This window comes from Cryptomeria japonica, chromosome 10, assembly GCF_030272615.1.
Source record: "Cryptomeria japonica chromosome 10, Sugi_1.0, whole genome shotgun sequence".
NCBI classification, from domain to species: Eukaryota; Viridiplantae; Streptophyta; class Pinopsida; order Cupressales; family Cupressaceae; genus Cryptomeria; species Cryptomeria japonica.
The window spans coordinates 313580077-313606271 of record NC_081414.1 but is presented as its reverse complement, the minus strand read 5'-3'; the positions used below and the strand labels follow the sequence as shown (position 1 = coordinate 313606271).

At 38.4% G+C, this 26195-nt stretch overlaps 1 protein-coding gene across 4 annotated transcripts in view; it reads right to left on the bottom strand.

Moving 5' to 3' along the window:
- The window catches only part of LOC131041755 (long-chain-fatty-acid--[acyl-carrier-protein] ligase AEE15, chloroplastic), a 317818-nt gene that overhangs the window by 221929 nt on the left and 69694 nt on the right, over positions 1-26195 (bottom strand). For all 4 annotated transcript variants that reach the window (XM_057974951.2, XM_057974954.2, XM_057974949.2 and 1 more), the window contains one exon: positions 9238-9325. In XM_057974951.2, coding sequence (XP_057830934.2) covers positions 9238-9325 — 88 coding nt within the window. The remainder of the gene's footprint in view (positions 1-9237; positions 9326-26195) is intronic.

Here is a 26195-nt window from a genome sequence, read left to right as displayed (position 1 = left end):
AATCATGCACGCATTGGCAAAATTTAGACAATATTTGGTTGGTGGCAAATTTGTAGTAAGAACTGACCATAACAGTTTGAGATATTTCTTGGGACAGAAAGACTTGAATGACAGGCAGCAAAAATGGATCAGTAAGATCCAAGCTTATGAATTTGAAATTGAATATGTGAAAGGTAAAAACAATGTTGTCGCAGATGCATTATCTAGAAGGCTTGAAATAAATGCATTATCTGTAGTAACAGCTGATTGGAAATCTTTATTGCTGGTTGAATATTCTAAGGATTCTTTTGCATGTGATTTGCTAGATGGTAATATACAAGATGATAAATATAAGGTTGTAAATGATGTTATCTATTACAAGGGCAGGATTTATTTGATTCCATGTTCGAAGTTGAAAGAGAAAATCCTCCAATCAGTGCATGATATTCCTTTAGCAGGGCACCCTGGATACTTTAAAACTTATCGACAGCTAAGAGAAAGGTTCACATGGAAAGGATTAAAAAATGATGTCCTTCGTTATGTCAAAGAATGCACCACTTGCCAGCAAAATAAAGCAGAGCATACTTATCCTGCAGGTTTATTACAGCCGCTACCTATACCAGAACAGAAATGGGAAAGTATATCAATGGATTTCATCACAGGTTTACCGAGGTTCCAAGGTAAAGATTGTATTTTTGTTGTCGTTGATAGATTAACTAAATTTGCACACTTCTTTCCTATCACTATAGAATTCATAATTGTTCAGATCGCAGATTTATTCTTTAGAGAGATATTCTGTTTACATGGTTTACCGAAGAATATAATCAGTGATCGAGATAGTAGATTTTTTAGTATATTTTGGGGGGAGCTTTTCAGATTGACAGGTATAGAGTTGAACCACAGCACCAGTTATCATCCGCAAACTGATGGACAGACGGAAATAGTGAACAAGTGGATAGAAGGTTACCTTCGTAACTATGTAGCAGGACATCAGAAAGCTTGCGTTCGTTGGTTATATTTGGGTGAATATTGTTATAATACTACATTCCATATGTCAATTGGCATGACTCCTTTCAAAGCATTATATGGCTATGATGTACTCTCTTTTCTTGACCTTGCTTTTGATCAAAGTAATGTTCCTAAATCTCGTGATTGGCTTCAGGAAAGCCAAGATATTCTGACAGCACTTAAGGAAAATTTGCAATGTGCACAGAATCAACAAAAAATTTATGCAGATAAAAAGCAAGTTGAACGCCACTTTGATGTTGGAGATTTGGTGTAGCTCAAGTTACAGCCATATCGATAGTCATCTCTCAAGTGTAGTGGGGCTGAGAAATTGAAACCCCAGTTTTATGGACCATATCCTGTTGTTCGACAAGTTGGAGCAGTTGCATATGAACTAGCTTTGCCAATGAATAGCAAGATACACAATGTATTTCACGTATCTTGTCTCAAAAAAGCTTTGGGTCAGCAGGTGACAGTTTCTGAGGATTTACCGCCAATGGATGAAGACAGTAAGTTAGAGATGATACTTGAAGTTATTCTGGATACTAGAGACAAGCACTTGCGAAACAGGACAATCCGAGAATACCTTATCAAATGAAAAAATTTGCCTCATGACGACGCTACATGGGAGAATGCAAATGTTCTTGAGCATTCAAATTTACAGTTGCTTGTGGGCAAGCAAAAATGAGGCAGGGGAGACTGTAATGTCCCCTAATAAATACTAGTTTAAGTTCAACTAGAATATTATATTAATTATTTTATATTAATTATCCATTTCATTAATATAAATTAATTAATAATTAAATAAATTATTCTCAGGTTAATTATTTTATATTAGTATTTCTTCACTAATATAAACTAATAAATAAGCCAATAAACTATTCTTTATTTTTGAAATGGAATAAGTTTCGGGTTGGTTTCCAAACAGTTTCGGGACGGAACGGATTCCTTTCTAAATTCATTTTTAAATGGAGGCACTGTTGGAAATGTGGGCAGCGGAAAATATCATTAGATTTAATAATTGGAAGAGAGTTCATATTCATCTCTGTAGTTTCCGATAAGAAATACAGAGTATTCCTTTCGTCAATAATAATTGGCCTATTGGGATTTCCCTATTGCTATTATATCCATGGCAGAATCGAAGCAAGAGGAAGGATGCAATTAAAACAGAACGGTGTGATGAAATTTCCAGAAATTCAAAGATTCAATATCTTTATGTTTTATTAGCAATCTTTTGCTTGACCTGTGACAGTGTTTCCGGAAAGAGCAATTTCAGTATAATAATTTGAGTCAACACCGAATTGCCAATTTGGCTGTGAATGCTTCAGGTGCACAAATGTTAAAATCTTTACCAGTTGTAAACTGCATATTCATTTCCTTTCATTTGCAAAATTAGGAACATTATTTGAAATTATCAATAATCATTCCCCTATTATATCGAACAAGTATAAATTTGTTGTGAATTAAGCAAGAGGAAGGATGCAATTAAAATAGAACGGTGTGATGAAATTTCCAAAAATTCAAAGATTCAATATCTTTATGTTTTATTAGCAATCTTTTGCTTGACCTGTGATATTTCTTTTCCTTGCAAATAAATTCAGTTAAGGAATTTTACAGTAGGAATCTGCGCATGAGTCCAGAAAAGAGCCCTCATGAGGGGAAGCATAGTAGCAACGACCTCATGAACCCTGAGGCATTCCCTCTTTAGCTCGAACAATTTGACCAAAATGGTCTCTCGGTGGTGGGCCATTTCCTTTACATCTTCAATGATCAGCTCTCCCCTTTCCTTAATGTCTCGAATCCATTCCTTGACAGCCCTGGCGGTATCCCGTACTCCTTCAAACTCTGTTGTAGTCCTTTGCGCCAATGCTAATGGGGGAACATGGGATTCGGGGTCATGATGCAACGATTTCAGCAGGTGATCAATGTACCCCTTGGCCTGCTCAGCACGAACTCGGTACATGTTTCTCTCAGCAGTTATCTCGTCGAGTTGCCTAAGCATATTTTGCACAGAGTCCTTGAACTCCTCCCTTTCTTGTTCTTTGGTGGCTCGCCCCATCGGGACGGTTGTAATGCTATAATCGGCCAATGCAATTTGATCTGCTGGATTATCGACAGGCGGGGTAGCGATATGGATGGTGCGGTTCCTCTGCTCATCCGTGGTGATCCGGGAGTAGATCTTAGGCTTTTTCTTCCCTTTGGACTTTGTTTCCCCTATGCGAGAGAAAATATCCTCCAAGTCGATAGGTGGCTTGGTGGCTGCCTTCCGCTGTGCACTAGCAACTAACCAGTCTTCAGGTATGATTTGCCCAGATGTTATGGTCAAATTTCCACTCTGCTCCTTAGAGGTTTCAGCTGGTTCATTGCATATCTACAATTGATCTGTCATAGGAGGAGCAGAGGTAGTATCCAGCCCTTTGCTTATAGCTGAGTTCTCCCCTACCTCACTGAACAACTGTCGGGTATCCCCATGTGATGGTTGCTCCTCAGTTCTGTCGAGCTCGTGGGTCTCATCCGCCTTTCCTTCTCCTTCGACGGTGGTGTCATCTTTGCCAGTACTATGCAATTGTAATTCATGCCGACTCCCCTAGGTGAGTTCATGTACATCAGCCTCTCGATTCGACAGAATTTCTCCTTCCTCAACTTGGTTTTCAAATTCACTAGAATCAATGATCCTCACCTCTGTATTTAGTTCGTTTTGTGCCAGAGGATTATCAGCCTTGAATGCATCAACATCGCTCTCGGAGGGCGGAGCAAGTATATAATCAAGTTCAACTACATCATCATCGGAACTGGGGTGCTTGGATGATGAAGTGACTTCTGGCCTTCTAATAGGGATCTTCTCCCTTCTAGTCCTTTTTGACATCCGAGCCCCTCTATTAGCTCTGGCTTTCTTCCTTTTTTCGGGTTTCTCAACCTCTTCCTTTGGTGCACTTGAGGTTCCCTCATCTTCCGAGGACTAAGAATCGAGACTACCCATCATATGGTATATGAATTGAATTCCCCCATGGGTTAGTCTCTCAATCTGCTAGTGTAACCAATGATCGGTGTACCTCCCTGGAGCTGCCATAACTGCCTCAAAATCAGTAATTGGATCCTGAGACCAATCAATGCCCGGCAAGAGGTGCCTTGCGACCTCAAACTCCCGAACCTGCAAGCAATTGCCAAAATCTGTCACTTGATTCAGGACCCGACGGTATTCATAAAGTCACATTTGCTGCACACTTAACCTTGAATATTCACGCCGTTGGACCTCATAGTCATCAGAACTTCTTCCAATAGTCTTCAATTGATTCCTTTGCTCTACCATAGGCTCTTTTTGCCAAATTGTCATGATCAAAACATTGCCTTGGGAAATGTTCGTGTAGGCCATAAGATGCTAATTCAGCAAGTGACTCATCGGCATGTGCTGAATTTTTTAAATGCACATCGAGGTTACCCAAAATCATAGGGAAGGTGAATCCGGACTGCTTCTTGTCTCTGAGTAAGCTGCCCGCTGGATGTGCTTGTCTTGCAACTTCCAGAAGAATTACTTTGTCTATTGGATAGCGTGGAAGTCGGAACGGAGCTCCCTCAAAGCCGGCTATCCGGATATAGGAGAACCTAGGGAATTGAATAAACCAGGCGTCGTACCTTTGTACCAAAATGGTAGCCTGCTCTGAGAGCCTTATGTGCAATCCCCCTTGCATCAGCCTGACTAGGCGCATTGTGAAGGCGTCATTGACACGCTCATATTGACCAATTGCATAAGCAAGGTTGTTCTTTTCCCTTTGAGCTATGTCATAGTAATGTAGTTGAGGATAGCAGTCATACACCTTTACCTGATTGGGCCCGTTCCCGATTTCACCCTTCTTGATCAACCCTGTCAGTGGTTGGTGTCGAGCGAACATATAAACTAGGTAAGAGGTCATGGTGAAGTGCTTCTTCTCTTCAAGTTCGACCAACTGGGTATGGATATTATCACTGATGATCTGGGCCCAGTCGAACTTGGATTTCCCGGCAAAGACCTGCTTCGTAAAGTAGAACATCCACTCTTCAAAAAATTTAGATTGAGGGAGTCCCATAACCCGGCTGAGCAAGGTGACCATATCATCATGCTTATTGTGAAAGTCACTTCTGGGGGTCTTTTTCCCGATTCTAATACTCAGAGACCTTCTCTCCTTATACCATTCCTCATTTATCAATGTCCTACATTTAGCAGGGTTCATGACATATGCGACTTGTGCTTCATCTATGGTTGTCGCAATGGGGTTATCCGGGAACGGGATGTCAAATGCTTCCCCAATGGCCTCAGGTGTGAAGTTAGCTAGGACCATATTCTCCAGAACCACTAATCTAGTCTCTGGCTGATAATGTCGGGCAGCCTCAACTACTAGCTCATAATTCTACACTGATGGAGGAAATCCTGCTGCCTGGGCGACACCACTTTCCATCATCCGCCTAGGCCTACCATAGGCGTTAGGGGAATATACCCGGTCTCTGAAGTCTTGAATGTCTATGTGGCCCAAGTCAGTATCGCCTGTGTTTTCCCATATGCTCTGGACTTTTGACTCCCTCAGTCCTCTCTGGTACTGGTATTTCATCTTCTCGCCTTTGCGGGGGATGTCTGATTTAGAAGCCCGATATGTTCCGACTGCACCAAGCGTTTTTGAGGATTCTACCGCAGATTTAGGCATTTTTCCTGCACAACTGGACGCGGATTATGAGAAGAGATGAAGGAGACAAAAAGGTTAGTCAAAAGAGGATAACGTTAGCACATAAGGATCAATGGAAAACTGAAATTTGAAGAAAGTACGACGCTTCAGCAAAAGAGCCTGATTAATTTGGACATGAAATGTTATTAAGCTCTTCGTTTAAAATTTGTCACTTGGCTGTGGTTTAGGGCTTGGGTGTTCAAGGATTGCTAAATTTGCACTCAAAGTCTTTAAGTTCAGTTTTCAAAAAAAATGAATGAGGTTCAAAATTTCCTGTCTGAAATTTGCATTCCTGGATTAATTTTCTTGACAAACTTTGATTTAACTGCTTTGTTTGATGCCTTTCAAAAGGAAAAAGATGCGGTCCACAGAATTTCACCATTTGATTAATTTTATATTATCTGCTTAAACACATTTGACCAATTTTGCATTTATTTTAAATGATTTCAAAGGAGACAAAGCGAGCTTACCTAGCAAACAAGGTGTCAATCCCGCGGTCTCCCCAAACCTCAAATTAAAAGGGCTTTGTGCAAACTCGGCCTGTGGGGTTGTTTTAAAACTTGGAAAATGCCCTTTCCTGATTTCACGTGATTTTCAAATTGTCGAATTTTCGGACTGGAGGAAACACACGTAAACCCTAAGACACCACCTAGGCTCTACCTCGCGACTTCGGTGCTTGGAGCGCTTGCAAATTTCAAATCGTGAAAACTCCTAATTTTTCTCTTGCGATTTCGTGATCTTTGGCAATTTTCGAGGAAAAGAAAGGTTTTGCAAACTGCGGATTTTGCAGTTGACGATTCTCCTCCATGCACGACTTCCTTTCAACTAGGAGAGGCACCTAAGAAAAGCCTTCCCCTTAGCGATTTGACCTAACTTTCGGGGTTATGGGCCCTTTTGCAAACATTAAAGCTTAACGCTTCGATATTCTGGTGAAAATCGAATTGGGGCGATTTCGAAAGTTTTACTGTTAAAACATTTCAAGAACTTTGGCCTTTAACCTTCTTTTGTAAACTTGGTTCTTCATCTTCACGCTTTACCTTGGTGCGCCGAATTTCGGGGTTTTTGGCCTCTTTGCAAACCTTTTAGACATTTGACTTTTTACCTTTGTCAAAATTCAGGCTAAGACACCTTTTTGCAAACTTTTAATTTTTTGCGTTTTACTTGTTATCACCGAACTTCGGGGTTTTTGGCCTCTTTGCAAACCTTTAATTTTTTTGCGTTTTACCTTTGTCTCCTGACAATCGGTGAATATGGGGATTTTGCAAACTTTTTAAAGTTTCGCGTTTTTACTTGTTATCGTCGAACTTCGGGGTTTTTGCATTGTTTGCAAACTTTTTAAAGTTTCGCGTTTTTTCCTCTTGGTGCAAATTTCGGCTATATTGCTCCTTTTGCGAACATCTTCACTTATTGCTGAACTTTGGGGTTTTGGCCTGGTTTGCAAACTTTTTAAAGTTTCGCGTTTTTACTTGTTATCGCCGAACTTCGGGGTTTTTGCCTTGTTTGCAAACTTTTTAAAGTTTCGCGTTTTTTCCTCTTGGTGCGAATTTCGGCTATATTGCTCCTTTTGCGAACATCTTCACTTATCGCCGAACTTCGGGGTTTTGGCCTTGTTTGCAAAACTTTTCCACTTTTGACATATTACCTTAGTTTCCCGAAAAATCGGCGAATAAGGATATTTCGCAAACGTTTTAGACTTTGACATTTTACCTTAGTTTTGGCGAAAATTGGCAAATAAGGATATTTCGCAAACTTTTAGCCTTTTTGACACTTTGCCTCAAATCTGGCAAAAATCGGGTCAAAAGGATATTTCGCAAACTGTTAGACTTTTTTGACACTTTGCCTCAGATCTGGCGAAAATCAGGTCAAAAGGATATTTCGCAAACTTTTTAGACTTTGACATTTTGCCTCTATTTGCCGAAATTCGGGCTACAAGGCGTTTTTGCGAGCTTTTCAAAACTTTAACTTTGCCCTCAAATTTGGCGAAAATCGGCCAAGAAGCGATATTTGAAAAGTTTTCAACTTAAGCGTTAAACTCACCTTGCAGATTCCCAGGCTTACGCTATAACTAGATCTCCCTTGGACTGATTTTGGGCACTCAAAAATGATGCGAGACTCTCCGCGCAGAACTCCTAGAGGATGCACCTCAAAAATCCAAACACGCCCTTTCTTCAACGACTGCAAAGTCTACTACTTTACCACTTCCTGGATCCCAACAAGAGGGACAGCGGACAAAAATCAAAATTCGAAACTCAGCAGGACGAAGGCTGAAAACCAAAAGAGGGGGACCTTGTCGGCGACAGGGAGTGTGTGCAACGCACAACACCCCCTTACAACCTCTCCCTAATCCTGCAAGAGGGCATGTGCCTTCAAGAAGATGAGACATGAATGAGGACAGCAGGTACAAGCTGCCAAGCAAGCAAGAAGGTTGTGGTTGACATCCCCTTGGACTTGGTGTGGAAATGGCTTTGGGCGGACCCATCATGTCTCTTCCTCCAAACTCTAATGTGCTTTGTAGTCTATGATTATGAATGATTTGTCTAACCCTAACAATTAAGTGTGTGTGTGTGTGTGTGTCTATATATATACATATCTGTGTGTGTGTGTGTGTGAGTGATTGGAGGATTCAAATTCAAGATCTCACTATTGAAGAAATATTTATTTTATAAGATGTAACCTTAACCCTAATTTGTTGCAATTGTGATTTTAGGCCAAATTCTAGGGCAAATTAGGAAGGGGACATTACAACACCTTTATTCAATTAGTTAAATTATACCCTATCAAAACTTGAAATTAGCCTATGGGAAATAAATAGGCTAAAAGAGACATTTCCAGCTACTCAACAAAAGGGGACACTACACACCTTCACAAGTCTTCTTACAAGCTCAAACACAACTAAATATTATAGAGAAACCACTTTATTTTGCCTATGTGCACCTCAAAATCACAAAAAAAATTGGGTGATGGAAGATTACACTTTCCCTAGCATGCCCCTACATGATCACCTTTCAAGTGTATCTTAAATAGTATCTTCTTATAAGCTACTTAAATTTATGTTGTGAGTTTAAATGATTCAAAACAAAAAACAATGGTGTGTGCGCGTGCGTGTGTGTGTGTGCGTGTGCGTGTGTGTGCATAGAGAAACCACTTTATTCTACCTATGTGCACCTCAAAATCACAAAAAAAATTTGGGTGATGGAAGATTACACTTTCACTAGCATGCCCCTACATGATCACCTTTCAAGTGTATCTTAAATACTATCTTCTTACAAGCTACTTAAATTTATGTTGTGAGTTTAAATGATTCAAAACAAAAAACAATGGTGTGTGTGTGTGTGTGTGTGTGTGCATGTGTGTGTGTGTGCGCGTGTGTGTGCGTGCTTGTGTGTGTGTTGTGCGTGTGTGTGTGTGCATGTGTGTGCGTGCGTGTGCATGCATGTGAGTGTGTATGTGTGTGTGTGTAAGTGATGCTAGAATATACCAAGTTATGAAATATTATTTGCAAGCAAACATGCAAAGAAAATAATTTTAACAATGGATAAAGAACAAAGCCAATAAAAACCTGTCAGAATGATTGTATATTTGCAATAGTTCCTCCATTGATGATCGGGAACCACGAACGACATTTATTGCTCCAGATGCCATAATGCCTGAAATTACATTAAAAGAAGTATATTTTATAAAGAATACATATTTTATCAAAAAAAGCATATCAAGGAAACTATAAATATTATTCTCAATCTTATTTAGCTTGAAATTTATTTAGAAAGATCTTAAGAGATGCATTATAATGATGGAATAAATCTCACACAAATTTCCAACAATATGCCCAACTTTAATTTAGTGTAAGCTCTTGAGGCAATGATCTCTTTATATTCTTGTCTATATTATCAATGTGCATGCTTAATCATTTCAAATGAGATACATATAAATATAATAAGTATATAACATATTTTTCCTAGGTTGTGCATCCACATACTCATTTAAAAGTTAGAGGCCATAGACATACAAGGTACATAACACACCATAGCCTACTACCACTTATAGATGTTGATGCAAGAGCATCCTTGGTTCTTCAGTTATCCACATCATGGATGCAAAAGTCTGCGAGTACTTGCAAGCCAAAACTAGTGGCAAGTAATTTTAATGAAAACTTGCATTGATATTTTCATTAAAAATGATTAAAAAGTCATGATTTATGCTATAAAATCTATCAAAAACTCACCAAAATCGACAAAAACCATTTATGCCAAATATTAAAATGAACTCAGTGATTTCATGCATTTTTTAGGGCAATTGAGGATGACTATGGCAGGTAGGGCACAATAGTGACTTATTGTGATTTCATGCATTTTCAGGGGAACAACTGCAACAAGTTAGGGCACGACAACAACTTACTATGGATGATCACGGATCTTGGAAATTTGGCATTGGTGATTTCAATGATTTTCAAAAAAATTATATTGACAGATTTCACAAGTTATTTTTTCCTTAAATGAGATATTAATATTAATATTTTTTAAAATAATAAAAAGAATTGTATCTTTGTGATTGTATACATAAAAATTAAAATAAATTGATATATAATTAATACTATACATAAATAAAATAATAAGATTATTCTTGTTTAAATAAAATAAGATTGATATCTATGGATTTTTTTAGTTAGATGTATTTAAAATTAATATTGATAAATAAAAATAATCAAATTAACAATATTATATTAATTATTATATTTTGATTTTATATACATATGTCAAAACTTTTATATTGTATGTTTAGAAGAGTTGAAAATAATATACATTAAACTCAAAAACTAATTTATATATGATAAAAATCAATAAATGTTCTACAAATTTGTGTTTTTCAAGAATACTTTTAAAAAAATTCAAATGTTTGATGAATTTGCCGAGCCCTAAGTTTTCAAAAGTTTTGGACTTGCAGAGTTATTGTTGAGTCAAAGTTTTTCAACTATGATCTACATCACCCAATAACAAATGAATGAAGACCAATAAGGTATTGACTTTGGGCACGATGATGACTTACTGTGGATGATCACAGATCTTGGAAATTTAGCATCACTGATTTCAATGATTTTCAATTTTTTTATATTGACAAATTCCACAAGTTATTTTTTCCTTATATAAAATATTAATATAAATATTTTTAAAAGTAATAAGAGAAATTGTATCTTCGTGATTGTATACATAAAAATTAAAATAAATTGAGATATAATTAATACTTTACATAGATAAAATAATAAGATTATTCTTATTTAAATAAAATAAGATTGATATCTATGGATTTTTTTAGTTAGATGTATTTAAAATTAATATTGATAAATAAAAATAATTAAATTAACAATATTATATTAGTTATTATTTTTGATTTTATATACATGTCAAAACTTTTGTATTGTATGTTTAGAAGACTTAAGAATAATATACATTAAACTCAAAAACTAATTATATATGATAAAAATCAATTAAATGTTCTACAAATTTGTATTTTTCAAGAATACTTTAAAAAATATTCAAATGTTCGATGAATTCGCCAAGTCCTAAGTTTTCAAAAGTTTTGAACTTGTCGAGTTATTGTTGAGTCTAAGTTTTTCGACTATGATCTACATCACCCAAAAACAAATGAATAAAAACCAATAAGGTATTGACTTTGTTTATCTATTTGTTCTTTCGCATTTATTCTGATTCCTTGTTTCTAGGAAACATCCTTAGTCATTTTGTGATCCAAAGAGTCATTTTTGATCCCCTCAAGCAACTACCATGCATAATTGGAGATGTGTCATTCAAAGCCACATCTCATTAATTTTGGGGAGAAAGAAAGGGCAAAAATCAACATCAATCCAATTTCCCTAGACTTTTTATGGGAGTGCACCATCTACCATTATGGAAAACAGATCTTCAGGTTATGAAAAACACATGGTCATTTGCACAATTTGCTGCCCAAAAATATTCTAAACTCGAACTTGGATATTTTAAAAGAGAGAAGCATCAAAGTAGTCGAGGAATTCTCTTGGAGGCTCCTCAAGCATGGGAGAGTAGTCCAAGTTGAGTTCCTTTAGAGATTCATCAAGGTTATCATAGTAATCTAGTTTGCATTCTCTTGAAGATTGCATGTGGTCCAATTGAAGAAGTATCTTACGAGGGATAACTTTTCCTCGAGTGACAGAGATTTTTTATTGAACATCGCAAGATATTCTGAAGCAATTGGATTAGAGAGGCTCACATGAGGTCTTGTTAGCCCAATTTTTAAACTTGCAAAATTTTAAAAATTTCATGTCAAGCTCCTTGAATAACCTCTTGGTCATAAATATCCCTGGTCATCCCAAGGTGCTAAATATCTCACCGTGGTGGAGAAAAATCATCTGTCACCTTAGCCAAAGACCTTGCAAAGTGGTGATACAGTTTGCCCAAATCACAAATAAAACAATGAAATTGATTGGCAAAATATCTTGGAGATATGTCATCTCATGGAATATAATGATCATGAATATGTGCAAAATGTATTTATTGTAAAGATATACAGAGACTTTCTACCATGGGCTGAGGACTATACAATAGCAATGGAGAAAAACACAAGTTGCATACCTTTAATTTCATGGTCTTGGTGTAAAGACATTTCGAGCAAAGGCATTTGGGAGATGTCAAGCAAAGGAATTCATTACCATAATGATATCCGTATGGATTTGCATGTCAAATGGAATTATTCGGCAATCAAACTATGATCGGTAAGCTGGTAAACTAGTGAAAGTGCTTTCAAATGCCGATGAAGTATAAGAGAGGATGTGAAGAATCATTGAACTCTTCAATAATTTTGGTTCTTTGCGGCAAGTTGGTTTAGTTTATAAAGTTGCCGACATATCCAAAGGGGCCGATACACTCAACTCTTAACTTTTTGGTTACTTGTTTTACTTTTCAAAGACACCAACGCACTCTCACTCATGGAAGAGTTAGTTATTTTAACACATTTTTTTTGGCAATTTGATCGAGTTGCAAAAGAGCCAATACATTCTTAAGAGAAAATCAGTTATTATTTCATGGGTGATTTGTAAAAGTGTCACAAGTTGCCAACAAAGCCCAAGTTCACAAGTATCGGCAAGTAGCGTAAGTTGAAGAAGTAGTCAATATCGTCCCAAATAAAAGTTAGTCATTTTAACTAACCTTGCCACAATTCCAGAATTTGGCATCGAATACATGATGAAACGGGCTCAAGAACTTCTAAGCATATCTAACTGACAAGCTCATGGCAAGCACGCAAACAAACCCTAAACCATATCATTGACATGAGAGTTCGACCTAATGCAGTGAGGCGTAAAGGTGTAACAGATCATTCATAGTTATGCATACAAATGTGGTACCAAAGGCAACATACCCGAATTGCTTTTCAAAGAAATCTGGAAGCAAAGATAAGGCAAGTGAACCATTTGACAAGGTCTCTCCCACGACCTATAAAGAAAAGAGAAAGCATTCGAAATGATCAATAGAATGTCATGACGAGATCTCACCGCATGCAATGTAATGTTTGTAGAACATGCACTAAATGGATTTGATGAAAAGGCTTTAGAAATTTTCAAGCAAACTGTGCCAAAGTTCTCCATGTCTACGCAGAATGGGTACTCTTGAACAAGTTATGGACATGCATCAAAGCAGTGGCTACAAGGATATCGATTTTGGTTTATTGCACGTTCTTGTAAAATGACTAATCATGGTGAAAACACTAGAATCATTTGACAAGAACGAGTTAAAGAAGGTCATCTTACAAAATGCGATAATTACAATGTGTAGTAAATCGATTCATTGAATCAATTTCAGAAACATTCAAATCAATGCAAATCATGGCTATATCAAGCTGGAGTTTTTGACCTTTGCCAGTGTTTCCCCCATCATACAAGAGAGCAGCCCCTCTCAAACGCAGAGGAAGATTGTGGTTTTACTACAATCTCTCCAACTGTTGGTACGGTTGTCATTTGGTCTTCGAGAAAACAAGGTCAGTTTTGGAGACAAAATCGAAGTGACAAATCTGTTTACCAAGAGATTTTTGGCGACTCTGCTGGGAAGCGAAATACCAATGTCTTTTGTTCCTCATAAATTTCAAGGTACCTTCTTTAGGATGAAGGTTGGCGACTCTATATGAAAGATCAAATTCAGAACAATGGTTAGGTACAAAGGAAAATTAGAAAGTGACAGTGAAAGCGATGATGAAGACTTTCGACATCAAAAGAATTAAGTCATTGATGAGCGCAAACAAGTTGAATTCTTGAAGAGCTTCTATGGTGGTATGCGGTTTACTCCTAATGAGATTCACCCTTCCTTATGTCAAATATTGCAAGACATTGAAGAAAAGGATGGAAAGGAGATCAGTTTTCTTGCTTCTTATCATTTACCTGAATCAATAACAAGCAACAATGATGAAGAGAAAAATGATCCTTCTCTTGTACCTGTTGCTCAACAGAATCAAACTCTTGATGGTCCTAAACAAGTCAAAATCTTGAAGAGTTTTTATGGTGGAAAGCAACTCGATCCTAACAAAGTTCATCCTTCATTGCTTCAAAAATTGCAAAAGATTGAAAAAAAGGAGTGAAAGCTATTTGTTGGTTGACAAAAATTCTTATAGTTAAAATGTTGAAAGGGATTCAACAAAACTTGCAAGCCTGGAAGATGAGGTTGTTATGTTTTCTCAAGAAGATGACCAAGAGATGATGGCGATAGAAAAAGAAGATTATTTTGAAGAAGGGAAACAACATTGTGAAAATTGCAATAACAAAGAAGAAATCATTGATCGATTTGGTAACAAGCCAAAATAGGTAACAAGTGTTTTCAAGACATGCATATAGGCCAAGCTTGAAGAAGAGGGAAGGATACATCAAGATGAATCTCATGAAGTTTTTATTCCAAGTTGGTATCTCAATGCTAATGATGACAACTTTCTATGCGGAGAAGATATTCTCATTCATCCATCACTGATCAATAGAATGTCGTGACAAGATATCATCGCATGCAATGTAATGTTTGCAGAACATGCACTAAATGGATTTGGTGAAAAGGCTTTGGAAATTTTCAAGCAAACCATGCGAAAGTTCTCCATGTCTACGCAAAAGGGGTGCTCTTGAACAGGTTATGGACATGCATCAAAGCAACGGCTACAAGGATATTGGTTTTGGTTTATTGCACATTCTTGTAAAATGACTAATCATAGTCAAAACACTAGAATCATTTGTGTAATGTCCCCCAGTTAGTTATACTTTTAAATTAACCTAAATTTGCCCACATCTAAAATAGGTAATTAAGTTTATGGGAATACCTTTGTATACTGTTTTCTTGCAACACGAAATTAGAGAACACATTTGAAGTAATACTTATAAATTAAAACATATACTAATGAATTAGATTGAGTGATACAATTCTTTGATGTATTGATTACCATTAGTATTATATTTGCTAGATAAAATCAGATTATAGGTCAGTCGCCATTATTTATTATCCAATTCCTCAAGCACTAAGGTAGGCTAGCTGGATAGGGTGTCCAAGAGACCCTCCACCCTAGGCCCAAGAGCAGATGCTACATCCCTCTTGGCTCCATTTCGCAGGAATTAGGCATCCACTATGGAGTGGTGTACCTAAGAGAGGGTCTTTGTGCTGCAAATATTGGAGGTTAATATCAATTAGAGTATAAATTCTTTTGGGAAGAACTGTAAGACTTTGTGCTTGCACTTGTTCTTAAGAGAGATTAGAAATAGATTTTGTGATAAGAAATAGTTGCAAGTCTTTGAGCTCATACTAGTTCTTACTGTTTTGTGTAAAAGAGAATAAGATATTTCAAGCTTTGTGCTGCTATAATTTGTTCTTGATATCATTAGCATAGAAAAGGGTAGATAGGACTTCATATATTCAAGTCTTTGAGCTTGATATTGCTGTCTCGTCCCGAAGGAAGTGACGGAAGTCTTTGATCTTTCAGGAAACTCCATTTCCTTTCTCTCATCTTATTTCAAAAGGTTGTCATTGCTGTTTTAAGTTAACTTGCTATCACTTTTCTGTGAAGAGAAAAGGATATTGGCTTTCTTGAAGAAAGAAGAAAGACTGTTGTCTCATCCTGTTTATTTTTAGATTAGATATAGATAGGGGGAGCCTTCCCTTAATTAGGAGAGTTTTACTCACACACTGTGGTTGAAACCACAATTTTGTATATTTCCCCAAGTGTACAAAATTTTCAACCAACATTTCTAAAGTATCTTAAAGTTAGGATTAGTACTTGACTAGAAAGGGAATCATCTATTGTATCTTGACACTCGATCTTTCAGTCATTACACCTTATACACTTAACAAATCCTCTGAATCATTTTGGTCTCCTAGGAGAAGTTATGGCAAGAAAACATAAAGAAAAACATCAAAAAACTTACTTCAGCGCCACTATAACGCTCAATCCCATTGTGCGCTTCATTGCTTACAAGCCAAAGTGTGGAAATATGTGAAGAAAAGAATATCAAGAAAGAATAAAAGAAAAGGAAGAAAATCAAAATACTTGGCTTTTTGGGTGTGCAGAAATCTCTATAGGTGTACTTTCAAAACAAAACATAAATCGCTGGAAGTAGAGCAATCTCCATGAGATTATAGAGATAACCTCGTCGGGGCTATAGACGTTCGCTGGTAGCGAGGCTCTACCCAAGGATGCTTTCGGAGTTGAGACAAAAGCGCTTAAAACTACATAACTTGCCATGATGGAACCAAAGGGTCATCTTGTTCTCGTGAGATGGAAATGAATGCGACTGCACACACTTCTAATTGAAGGATGAAAGACCTTGATACAATCTAGGATTCCTCTTCCTTTTCTGAGTACCCTTCTTAGCCAGCGGGTAAGTTAGCTATAATTAATTTTTGATTCTGAGTTTGAAGAGGGTTTTATCCCAGGAATGTTCAGGAACATTCCCCACGTGAAGTCGTCAAATGTTGTGACCTTTTTCACACATCACCCCATTGCAAATGGGGACCCTCCGTTTTTCCTGCTTTCTAGGGTTTTGTTAGAGCCTTGTGACCTTCCTGCATCGGTATTGCCAAGTTTGTCAGTTTTGAGCGACCTAAGTTTTGAACATTATGAGTCAATGTGTGCAAGCCACAGTTAGAACAGAGTCTAGACGTTGTCATTGTGTCTAGAAAGCCCAAAAGATGAAGATCGCAATTGATTTGAGCAAATTTGGACAACTTTCTATTTTTGTAAAGTTTTTCTTTTTTGCTTTTTCCTATTTTTTAGGAAGTTTTGTTTTTGGCATTTTGAGCACGATCCTCAAAATGGCTATTTTTAGAAAGTTTTTTCCTATTTTTTAGGGAACTGTGCTTTTTCTATTTTTAGAAAGTGGATCTAGGGTTTGCACTAGTCGAACTGAAATACACTAAAATAATCAACAAATTCCTCCTTAGATCCAAGTTTTGACCCAAAAAACCAAATTCCTAAATTTTAGGAATCCCGAGGAATTCAATGAATGATTCAGGCATAGTTTTCAAATTTCAAGGCGATCCAGTAAAATTTGCACAAGTTATGGAGATTTCAAGTTTTGATCATGTGTTTCATGAAATCAATGAAGTCCTCCTTGAAAATGATGAAGGGGTTCCATGAAATCAGTGAAGTCTGTCCTTGGTCAAGGTCATGATTCCTGAGATCCACCAAGTCCGCCTTCTTGGTGCACAAAGTTGGTAAAGTTCGCCTTGGGAAAGTGAGGTGGGTCATGATATTGGAGAAGTCCACCCTACAAAATGTTACAAGTGCAAGGTGATGTCAAAGTCCGCCATGAGTGGAGAGTTGAGGTGCAAGGAAGTAAGAAAGTTCGCCCTTGGTCAAGGACTATGGTTCCTAAAGTTTGTAAAGTCCGCCTTCTTAGTGTACAATGTCAAGCAACCCCGCCCTATCATAAGACATGGTGCAAGGAAGTGAAGAAGTCCGCCCAAGGATGAGGGAATCAACAAATGTTTGAAGAGCATGGAGTTTACCAAATCCGCCCTCCATAGTCCCTGAAGATGTTCAAGTCCGCCTTGAAGGAGAAGGTTGTGTGTCATGAAGTTTATGAAGTCCGCCTTGTGGATAAGGTGATGTCAAAGTCCGCCCTCAAGCAATGAGCCATGAAATCAATAAGTTCGCCCTAGCAAGGAAAATCAATGCAATAAAGTCCGCCTCATGTGAAAACTCACTAAGTCTGAAATGAAGGAATATTCCAAGGAGATGTCATCAAAATTTGATTCCCAAGTTCGAACTATTGACATATTTGGAAAGTTTTAAAAAGAGAATATTGCAAATTTGGTTCAAATTATGAACTGAAAACTGAATTAGAAAGTTGCATTGGAAAGATAAGATGAGGATTTCGAACTTGATAGTGATGACAAAGCAACTAGGGATCAAAATGGAAACTTTCTTTGCAAGCTCGATAGACTGAATGTCCAAGTTCGATGTATGAAGGATAAATTACAAACAAATTTTGAAGATCCTCTATGTTTCTAAATGAAGAATTCGAACTCCAATACAAATGTCTTTCATTCTCTCATTTCATCATATGAAGTTCAAACTTTAAGAACAAGCTGAGAGGCATTTTGAGAGAAGTTTTGTGCAAGTTGAGAGTATTTTTTTGAGAGTATTTCTGCAGGTTAAAGTAATCTCAAGCAGGATTTCAAGCATAAGTCTCAGATTTTCAACCATTTGTTTTTCACAAGTTGCGCAGATTTTGGAGGGACTTTGACTGTTTGGAAGACAAATTTATTAATTTTCTGAGATTAACATCTGATTCTCATATTCCAAGCAACTTCTTTTCTCATTCTTCTTTATTCGAAGGTGAAAATTAGTTTTGAAGCCAAGTAATTGGGTTTTGAACCTAGGTTTTTCCTCAAAGTTTAAAGGGAAAGAATAAATTTAGCAGATTTCCCTTTCTTTCTTTCTCATTTTCTGCCTATAAACAAGTTAGAATAAATTTCAAGGAGTTGAACGAACTTAATTTTTCCAAATTCTGATTTTGAAGATAAAATCAGACTTTTAACTCCTTAAGTCTGATGATTTTTCAAGGGATTTTCTTAAAATTTTCAGAATATCAAAGTATTTGAAAATCCAATTTTCAAGGCTAAGTGTTGATAAGAGAGTAAACTATAAATTACTTAGCCTCCAAACTCTGAAATTGCACCTAAAATACAGATTATAACTTAAGTTTATTATTTGTGTTCTTGTGCAGATTTGGATGACCTTCAAAGCAGGGACATCACGCAAGATCTAGTGGACAAAGATTCCCCTCCGGAAACGAAGATGAATTCTAAATGGAAGCAAGTTGGTGACACAAACTTGGGTCACATCGATCTCCGGGAATTTAAGAAGAGAATGTATGGCACAAGCGCTCAACTACCTACCGCAATTGCGCGAAGGATGATGAACAACGGAATCATACAAGCTGCTAGTTTCCTTCCAACAATGCAGTGTGCTGAGTTAGTGGCCAAATGCTCTAAACATTACAACCCAGCAAGTAGCGAAATAATAGCCCCTGATGGCAAAATCCTGGCAAACATCGGAGAAGTGGCGATCAGAGAAGCATTTCGTATCCTCGAGTACCACAAAACTGTTTACATAACCAAGGATGAGGCGACACAACTGTACAAGGATCACATAGAAGAATATGAAGCTAACATCAACCATCAATGGTTGGAAAAGCCAAGGAAAGGAAGCTCTAAAATACCCAAACTCCTTAAACGAGCATACTTGTAATATTCCCCTTCATTTTTTTTTATTTTACAAAGCAAACACAGTAACCCGTTAAGGTTAGAGAAATAATCCAGAATAACTGAAAGGGAACCCTTCCACCTTTTGTTCACCGAGAGCCCAATCTGGGAGGGTGAGAGCATACGATGTTCCGAGGATCTTTAGCACCAAAACCCAACTAAAAAATTAAAATGCACGGGCGGCAAGCCAGCCCCTTCTGCTTATATAGCAAGATAGAAACTAAACTTCTTGGCGGTAAACCAGCCAAGGAAAACAACAAGAAAATGAACGCAATCACTCTACCACTTACGCAGCGGGAGGACTTATACATAAAAACAATCACTCTACCGCATATTTCAGCGGGAGGACAATATCGCTCAACCACTTACTCAGTGGGAAGACAAAAATAAAGATTACTATCAACTCCACCGCTTATTCAGCGGAAGGACATTATTACAAACAAAGACAGGCGGCATGGCCAGCCTCTTCCACTTATGCAGTGGGCAAGCAACACTCCAGAAATGGTTAGTAGTACTACTACTTAACCTTACAATATAGAAATAGAGAGATAGAATAGAGAAGTAATGTTGTCCAATGTTGATGAATATCTCCAAACAATTACTAACTCCCCAAAGACCCTTCAACATGTAATTATGAAATTCTAGGATCAATAACACGCAGACCAGCAACTTCAAGAAACTATGAAATGTTCACATCTCTCTCCAAACTCACCCAAATCACCCCAAATCACACCCAAATCAACTAATCTACTCACACTTCGAAATGCACACCCAAAAGCCAACTTCTGTAAATCTGTAATTTATGACAGCAAGCTAGAAATGCACAACCAGCAACACCAAGACACACTAAATGCATAAAACTCACTCACAACTCACACACAACACCCCCAAACACTCCCAAACTGCTAATATATCAGAAATGACCAAGCACAAGCAAAAAAGTGACCTCTATAAATCCAAAACACCACAACGTGCTTCCAAAAGCTCACCCAAAGGATGGCGCCTAGGCTGGGAAGCTCGATATGCAAAATAAAATTGAATACTCAAAGTTCAGAGCTGAAAACTTACAGAAGCCATCGCCTGGGACATAGAAAACCAAAGAGCCAATACCCAGAATGATAGAATCGCTTGGCCAAGAGGTATCAGCGAAAATTGGTTTCAGCAACTCCGCGACCAGCAGCAAGAAAACACTCCAAAATCACACAAGAACACTCCACAATCTGCAAAACACTCTCTAACAGCACTAGAAATACAAGAACACGGCTAGGTACTATCTCCCAAGTACGAAGTTGAGACTTAGCTAGGAAGCCACACTTCGAAGCTCAGAATTCAATCGCCAAACCGGCAGCATAACAATGCAATTTCACAAGATGCCAAATGAGAGGCCAAGCACCTGTATTTATAGATTTTTCCTTCTAGAATTCAAATGTAATTGCTCCCAAATTCGCCCAAATTTCATTGCATTTCATTTCGCTATCACAGCGTCCAATTTACATTTCATTTCATAACCAAAGTGGGCGCCCAAATTGTATTTAATCAATAGTTACACAAGTTCGAACTTGCCTAAGTCCTCAAACAATAACTTAAGGCATTCTTCAAATTTCCACGCCTAACTTAGGAAAATAACAATATAGATGGCAGATAAATATTTTCCCCTAAGTTGCCCACAATACAAATAATTAGTAATAAAAATAATTAAATATTGAACATTAGGATAAGGAATTAATATTTAATTAAATAACTTATAACTCCAAAACTGATCAATACCAAAGTCAAGGATGAAGCTATGCAATGAAGGCCACTGAACTGTGCTGAGACAAAACCCTGTCCAAGACTGCTAAAAATAGAAATGCTCAACACAGCCACTTACTAAAAATAGTAAGTCAAGAAATACTGCTCCGAAAAACATGATCTTCGCACCCAGAGAAAGAGCTTGGAAAGCTCAGTAGAACTGCATCATCCAAACAGCCAAACCCTAACTTACTAAAAATAATAAGTTCTAACTTCACCAAAGAATCAAATGCATGTTATGCCACCCTGGAGTTCATGAAAAACCCAGAAGGAAACCATAAGCGGAACTGAAGAATTCCCTCCTGACAAACCCTAAAAAGATCGTGCAGAACTCCACAAAAATTGGAAACCCTAATTCTCCTTTCCAAATAGCCTACGGGTTTCTGGAATAGGCCAATGGACCACTAAATGCACATCACTGAGAAGGGGACATTACAGTCCACCCTCCCGAAAATTTCTTGTCCTCAAGCAACTGTAAGGCTAGATGCAGTAAAATTTCTTCATTCTCCCATGTAGCATCCTCAGCTGGCAAATTCTTCCATTTGATCAAGTACTCCTTGATCACTCTTTTCCTCAGAGAACGCTCCCTGATATCAAGGATAGCTTCAAGAATTAAGACTAACTCTCCCTCCTCATCAAGTGGAGGTAACTCAGCTGAAGCAACAACATCATGCCCAAGAGCCTTCTTAAGGCGAGACACATGAAATACATTATGAATCATGTTGCTCGTCGGGAGTTCCAACTCATATGCCACTTCTCCAATCCTCTTGTTGACTCTAAAGGGCCCATAAAATTGTCATTTCAATTTCTCAACTCCACTTTTCTTGAGAGTAGACTGTCTGTAGGGTTGGAGCCTCAAATAAACCATGTCGCCCACCTCAAAAGTGCGCTCAACTCGTTGTTGATCAGCATACTTTTGCTGATTTTGTACATGCTAGAGATTGTCCCTCAAGGACCTCAAAATATCCTGACTTTGTTGCATCATATCCTTCGCCTGAGGGGTTCTGCTATCACCAAATATCAAGTCAGCAAAGCTAGGAGCTTCATAACCATATAGTGCCATGAATGGTGACATCCAGATGGACATGTGATAGGAGTTGTAGCAATACTCCCCTAGGTGAAGCCATCTCACCCATGCATTCTGCTGCTCCAAGACATAGCTTATGAGATATCCTTCCAACCACTTATTCACTATCTCAATCTACCCATTAGTTTGTGGGTGATAACTAGTGCTTGGAGTGAGCACAGTACCACATAATCTGAAAATCTCCTGCCAAAAAGCACTTAGGAACCTGTTGTCCCTATCACTCACAATGTTCTTTGGCAATCCATGTAACCTAAACACCTCCCGAAAGAACAACTCAGCAACTTGAGCTGCTGTAAATGAGCTGGTGATGGGGATAAAGTGAGCAAACTAACTTAGTCTATCCACCACCACATATATACAATCCTTCCCCTGAGCCCGTGGCAACCCAGTGATGAAGTCCATGGATACACTTTCCCATTTTTGACTAGGAATGGGCAAGGGTTGTAACAAACCAGCTGGCAGAATGTGCTCATCTTTGTTTCTCTGACATGTATGACATTCCTTAATGTACCTCAAGACATCATTTTTCAGCCCCTTCCAGGAAAATGTCTCTCAGATCCGCCTGTAAGTCTTGAAGTAACCTTGGTGACCAACAAGGGGAATGTCATGGAAAGTCTTCAAAATCTTCTCCTTAAGCTTAGATTCAACCACACTAAAGATCCTTCCCTTGTATAGAATCAACCCCTCAACCAATTTGTACTTTTCATCATGAAAAATACACTCTACAATGCTGGTTGGAAACTGATTTTTGGCATAATCGGCAAGCAACAACTCCCTCCAATCAGCAGTAAGCTCGCACAGTGAGCTCAAGTAGGGCCTTCGGAACAGAGCATCAACCACAATGTTATTCTTTCCTTTGACATACTCGGTATCAAAGTCGTAAGCCTGTAGCTTACTCACCCACTTCTGTTGCCTCTCATCCAAATCCCTTTGGTGCATGAAATGTTTAAGACTGTTGTGATCAGTCTTAACCACAAACTTACTCCCCACTAGATACTGCCTGAACTTCGCAAGAGCATGCATGATGGCAAGCATCTCTTTGTCATAGATGGACCTCTCCAGTCCTCTTAATTTTCTGGTTTCAAAGACAATAAGATGCTTGTCTTGCATGAGGACTGCACCAACGCCTTAACCAGAAGCATCACACTGTAGTTCGAAAGGCTTAGTGAAATCAAGTAGAGCCAAAACAAGGCACGAGCTCATGATCTCCTTAAACCAAACAAATACTGCATGTGCCTTTTCTGACCACTCAAAAGCTCCTTTCCTTGTAAGATCTATGAGGGGGGCAGCCAACTGAGAGTATCCCTTCACAAACCTACGGTAAAAACCACAAAGACCCAAGAATCCCTTCAAGTGTGTTATGTACTCGGGAGGAGGCCAATCAATGATAGCTCTAATCTTTCTAGGGTCTACCTTCACACCTCCTGCATTGATAACGTGACCAAGGTAGAGCAATTCTTCCATTCCAAATTCACATTTGGACTCCTCTACAAACAGGGATTTAGATTCCAGTATGCTCAACACTTCATCCAAGTGTTGTAAGTGCTCCTTCCATGACTTGCTGAATATGAGTATGTCATCAAAGAATATGAGCACAAACTTCCTCAACTGTTTCTGGAAGATTTTGTTCATGCATGACTGGAATGTGGTCGGGGCGTTAGTCAAGCCAAAGGGCATGACTAGGAACTCAAAATGCCCAAAGTGGCATCTGAAAGCAGTTTTCTCCAGATCTGACGCCCTCATCCTGATTTGGTGGTAGCCCAATCTAAGATCTATCTTTGAGAAGAACACGGCTCCATGTAGCTCATCAATGAGCTCATCAATTCTCAGAATTGGGTACCGATTCTTGATGGTTTTCTGATTCAGAGCTCGGTAGTCCACGCACATGCGCATGGTCCCATCCTCCTTCTAAACCAAACCCACAACCAAAGCAAAAGGGCTTTTGCTTGGCCGAATATAACCCATGTCAAGAAGCTCTTTAATAGCTTTTTCTATTTCATCCTTCTACTTCTTGCGGTACCAATAGAGAGTAGTCATAACAGGCTTAGCTCCTTCCTCAAGCTCAATGATGTGTTATGTACCTCTTTTAGGAGGTCTACCAAGAGGTGGATTCTCAAACACCTTACTCCTCTTGGTTATCAAAGCCTGGATGTCTTCAGGATAACTCCTCTTCTCTTCAGGTGGACTGGAAGGCGTAAACATGAACTTTATAGGTTTACCAAGGAGTGGATCCCCAAGAGTCTTACTCCTCTCCGTGATCAAAGCTTGAATGTCTATAGAGTAGCCCCTCTTATCTTCAAGTGTATCTGAAGGCAATATCAAACACTCTGTTGCCCACTGCACTTGGTTATGGCGGACCAACCTCTCCATCCTCTTCAAAGATACTGCTCTAAGACCACCATTGGACATCCCTCTCAGGACTACCTTCTTCCCATCTGCTATAAATTTCAGCTCCATGGTTTGCAAATTTAGAGTAATCTCTCCAAGAGATCTCAGCCACAGAATTCCAAGGACTGCATCATTAGTCCCTCCAATGCTAACCACAAAGAATTCATCTCGAATCTCATGGTTTCCCAACTTCAAAGACATGTTGGAAATCATTCCGTTGAAAGATATAGTGGAGCCATCAGCTACCATGACTTTGAAGCCTTCTACTTCCTCTGCCACTAGCCCCCTCTTTGCAACAATTCTCTCATCAATGAAGTTATGGGTCGCTCCAGTGTCAATGAGAGCAATGACACGGTGCTCTCCCAACACTCCCCGAACTCTGAAAGATTCATTCTTGTGAATGCTCGAGAGTTGAGCAACCACTCCTCTATCTTCTGGTTCAATTTCAGGCCCTTCTGGAGCCTCTTCATACTCACTGTCCTCAATTTCAGTCTGTTGTTCTAAAATTTCAGAACCTGAACCATCAACTAAGTAGGTCTCCATTTGATGCAAATTACCCTTTCCATGGCACTTGTGTCCTGGGGCCCAAGGTTCTCTGCAAGAGTAGCATAGATTCTTCCTCCGGAGCTCTTGACGGAGCTCATCATCCATCCGAGAAGGGAATTTCTTGGTCTAATTTGAAAACTTCTTCTTATCCTTCCAGAAAGAGAATGGCTTGGACTGAAATTTATTCTTAGGGGCAGCATACTCCATGCTCCTAGATTTCTTAATGGCTTCTACCAAGGTGGGCGGATCAAAAGTTTTAACCCAACCTTTCAAAGGTACTTCAAATCCTTCAATGAAAAGGACCACTAACCGCTTCTCAGAAATGACCAAGCACAAGCAGAAAAGTGACCTCTATAAATCCAAAACACCACAACTTGCTTCCAAAAGCTCACCCAAAGGATGGCGCCTAGGCTGGGAAGTTCAATATGCAAAATAAAATTGAATACTCAAAGTTCAGAGCTGAAAACTTACATAAGCCATCGCCTGGGACATACAAAACTAAAGAGCCAATACCCAGAATGATAGAATCGCTTGGCCAAGAGGTATGAGCGAAAATTGGTTTCAGCAACTCCGTGACCAGCAGCAAGAAAACACTCCAAAATCACACAAGAACACTCCACAATCTGCAAAACACTCTCTAACAGCAATGGAAATACAAGAACACAGCTAGGTACTATCTCCCAAGTACGAAACTAAGACTTAGCTAGGAAGCCACACTTCGAAGCTCAAATTTCAATCACCAAACCGGCAGCATAACGATGCAATTTCACAAGATGCCAAATGAGAGGCCAAGCACCTGTATTTATAGATTTTTCCTTCTGAAATTCAAATATAATTGCTCCCAAATTCACCCAAATTTCATTGCATTTCATTTCGCTATCACATGGCATCCAATTTACATTTCATTTCATAACCAAAGTGGGCGCCCAAATTGTATTTAATCAATACTTA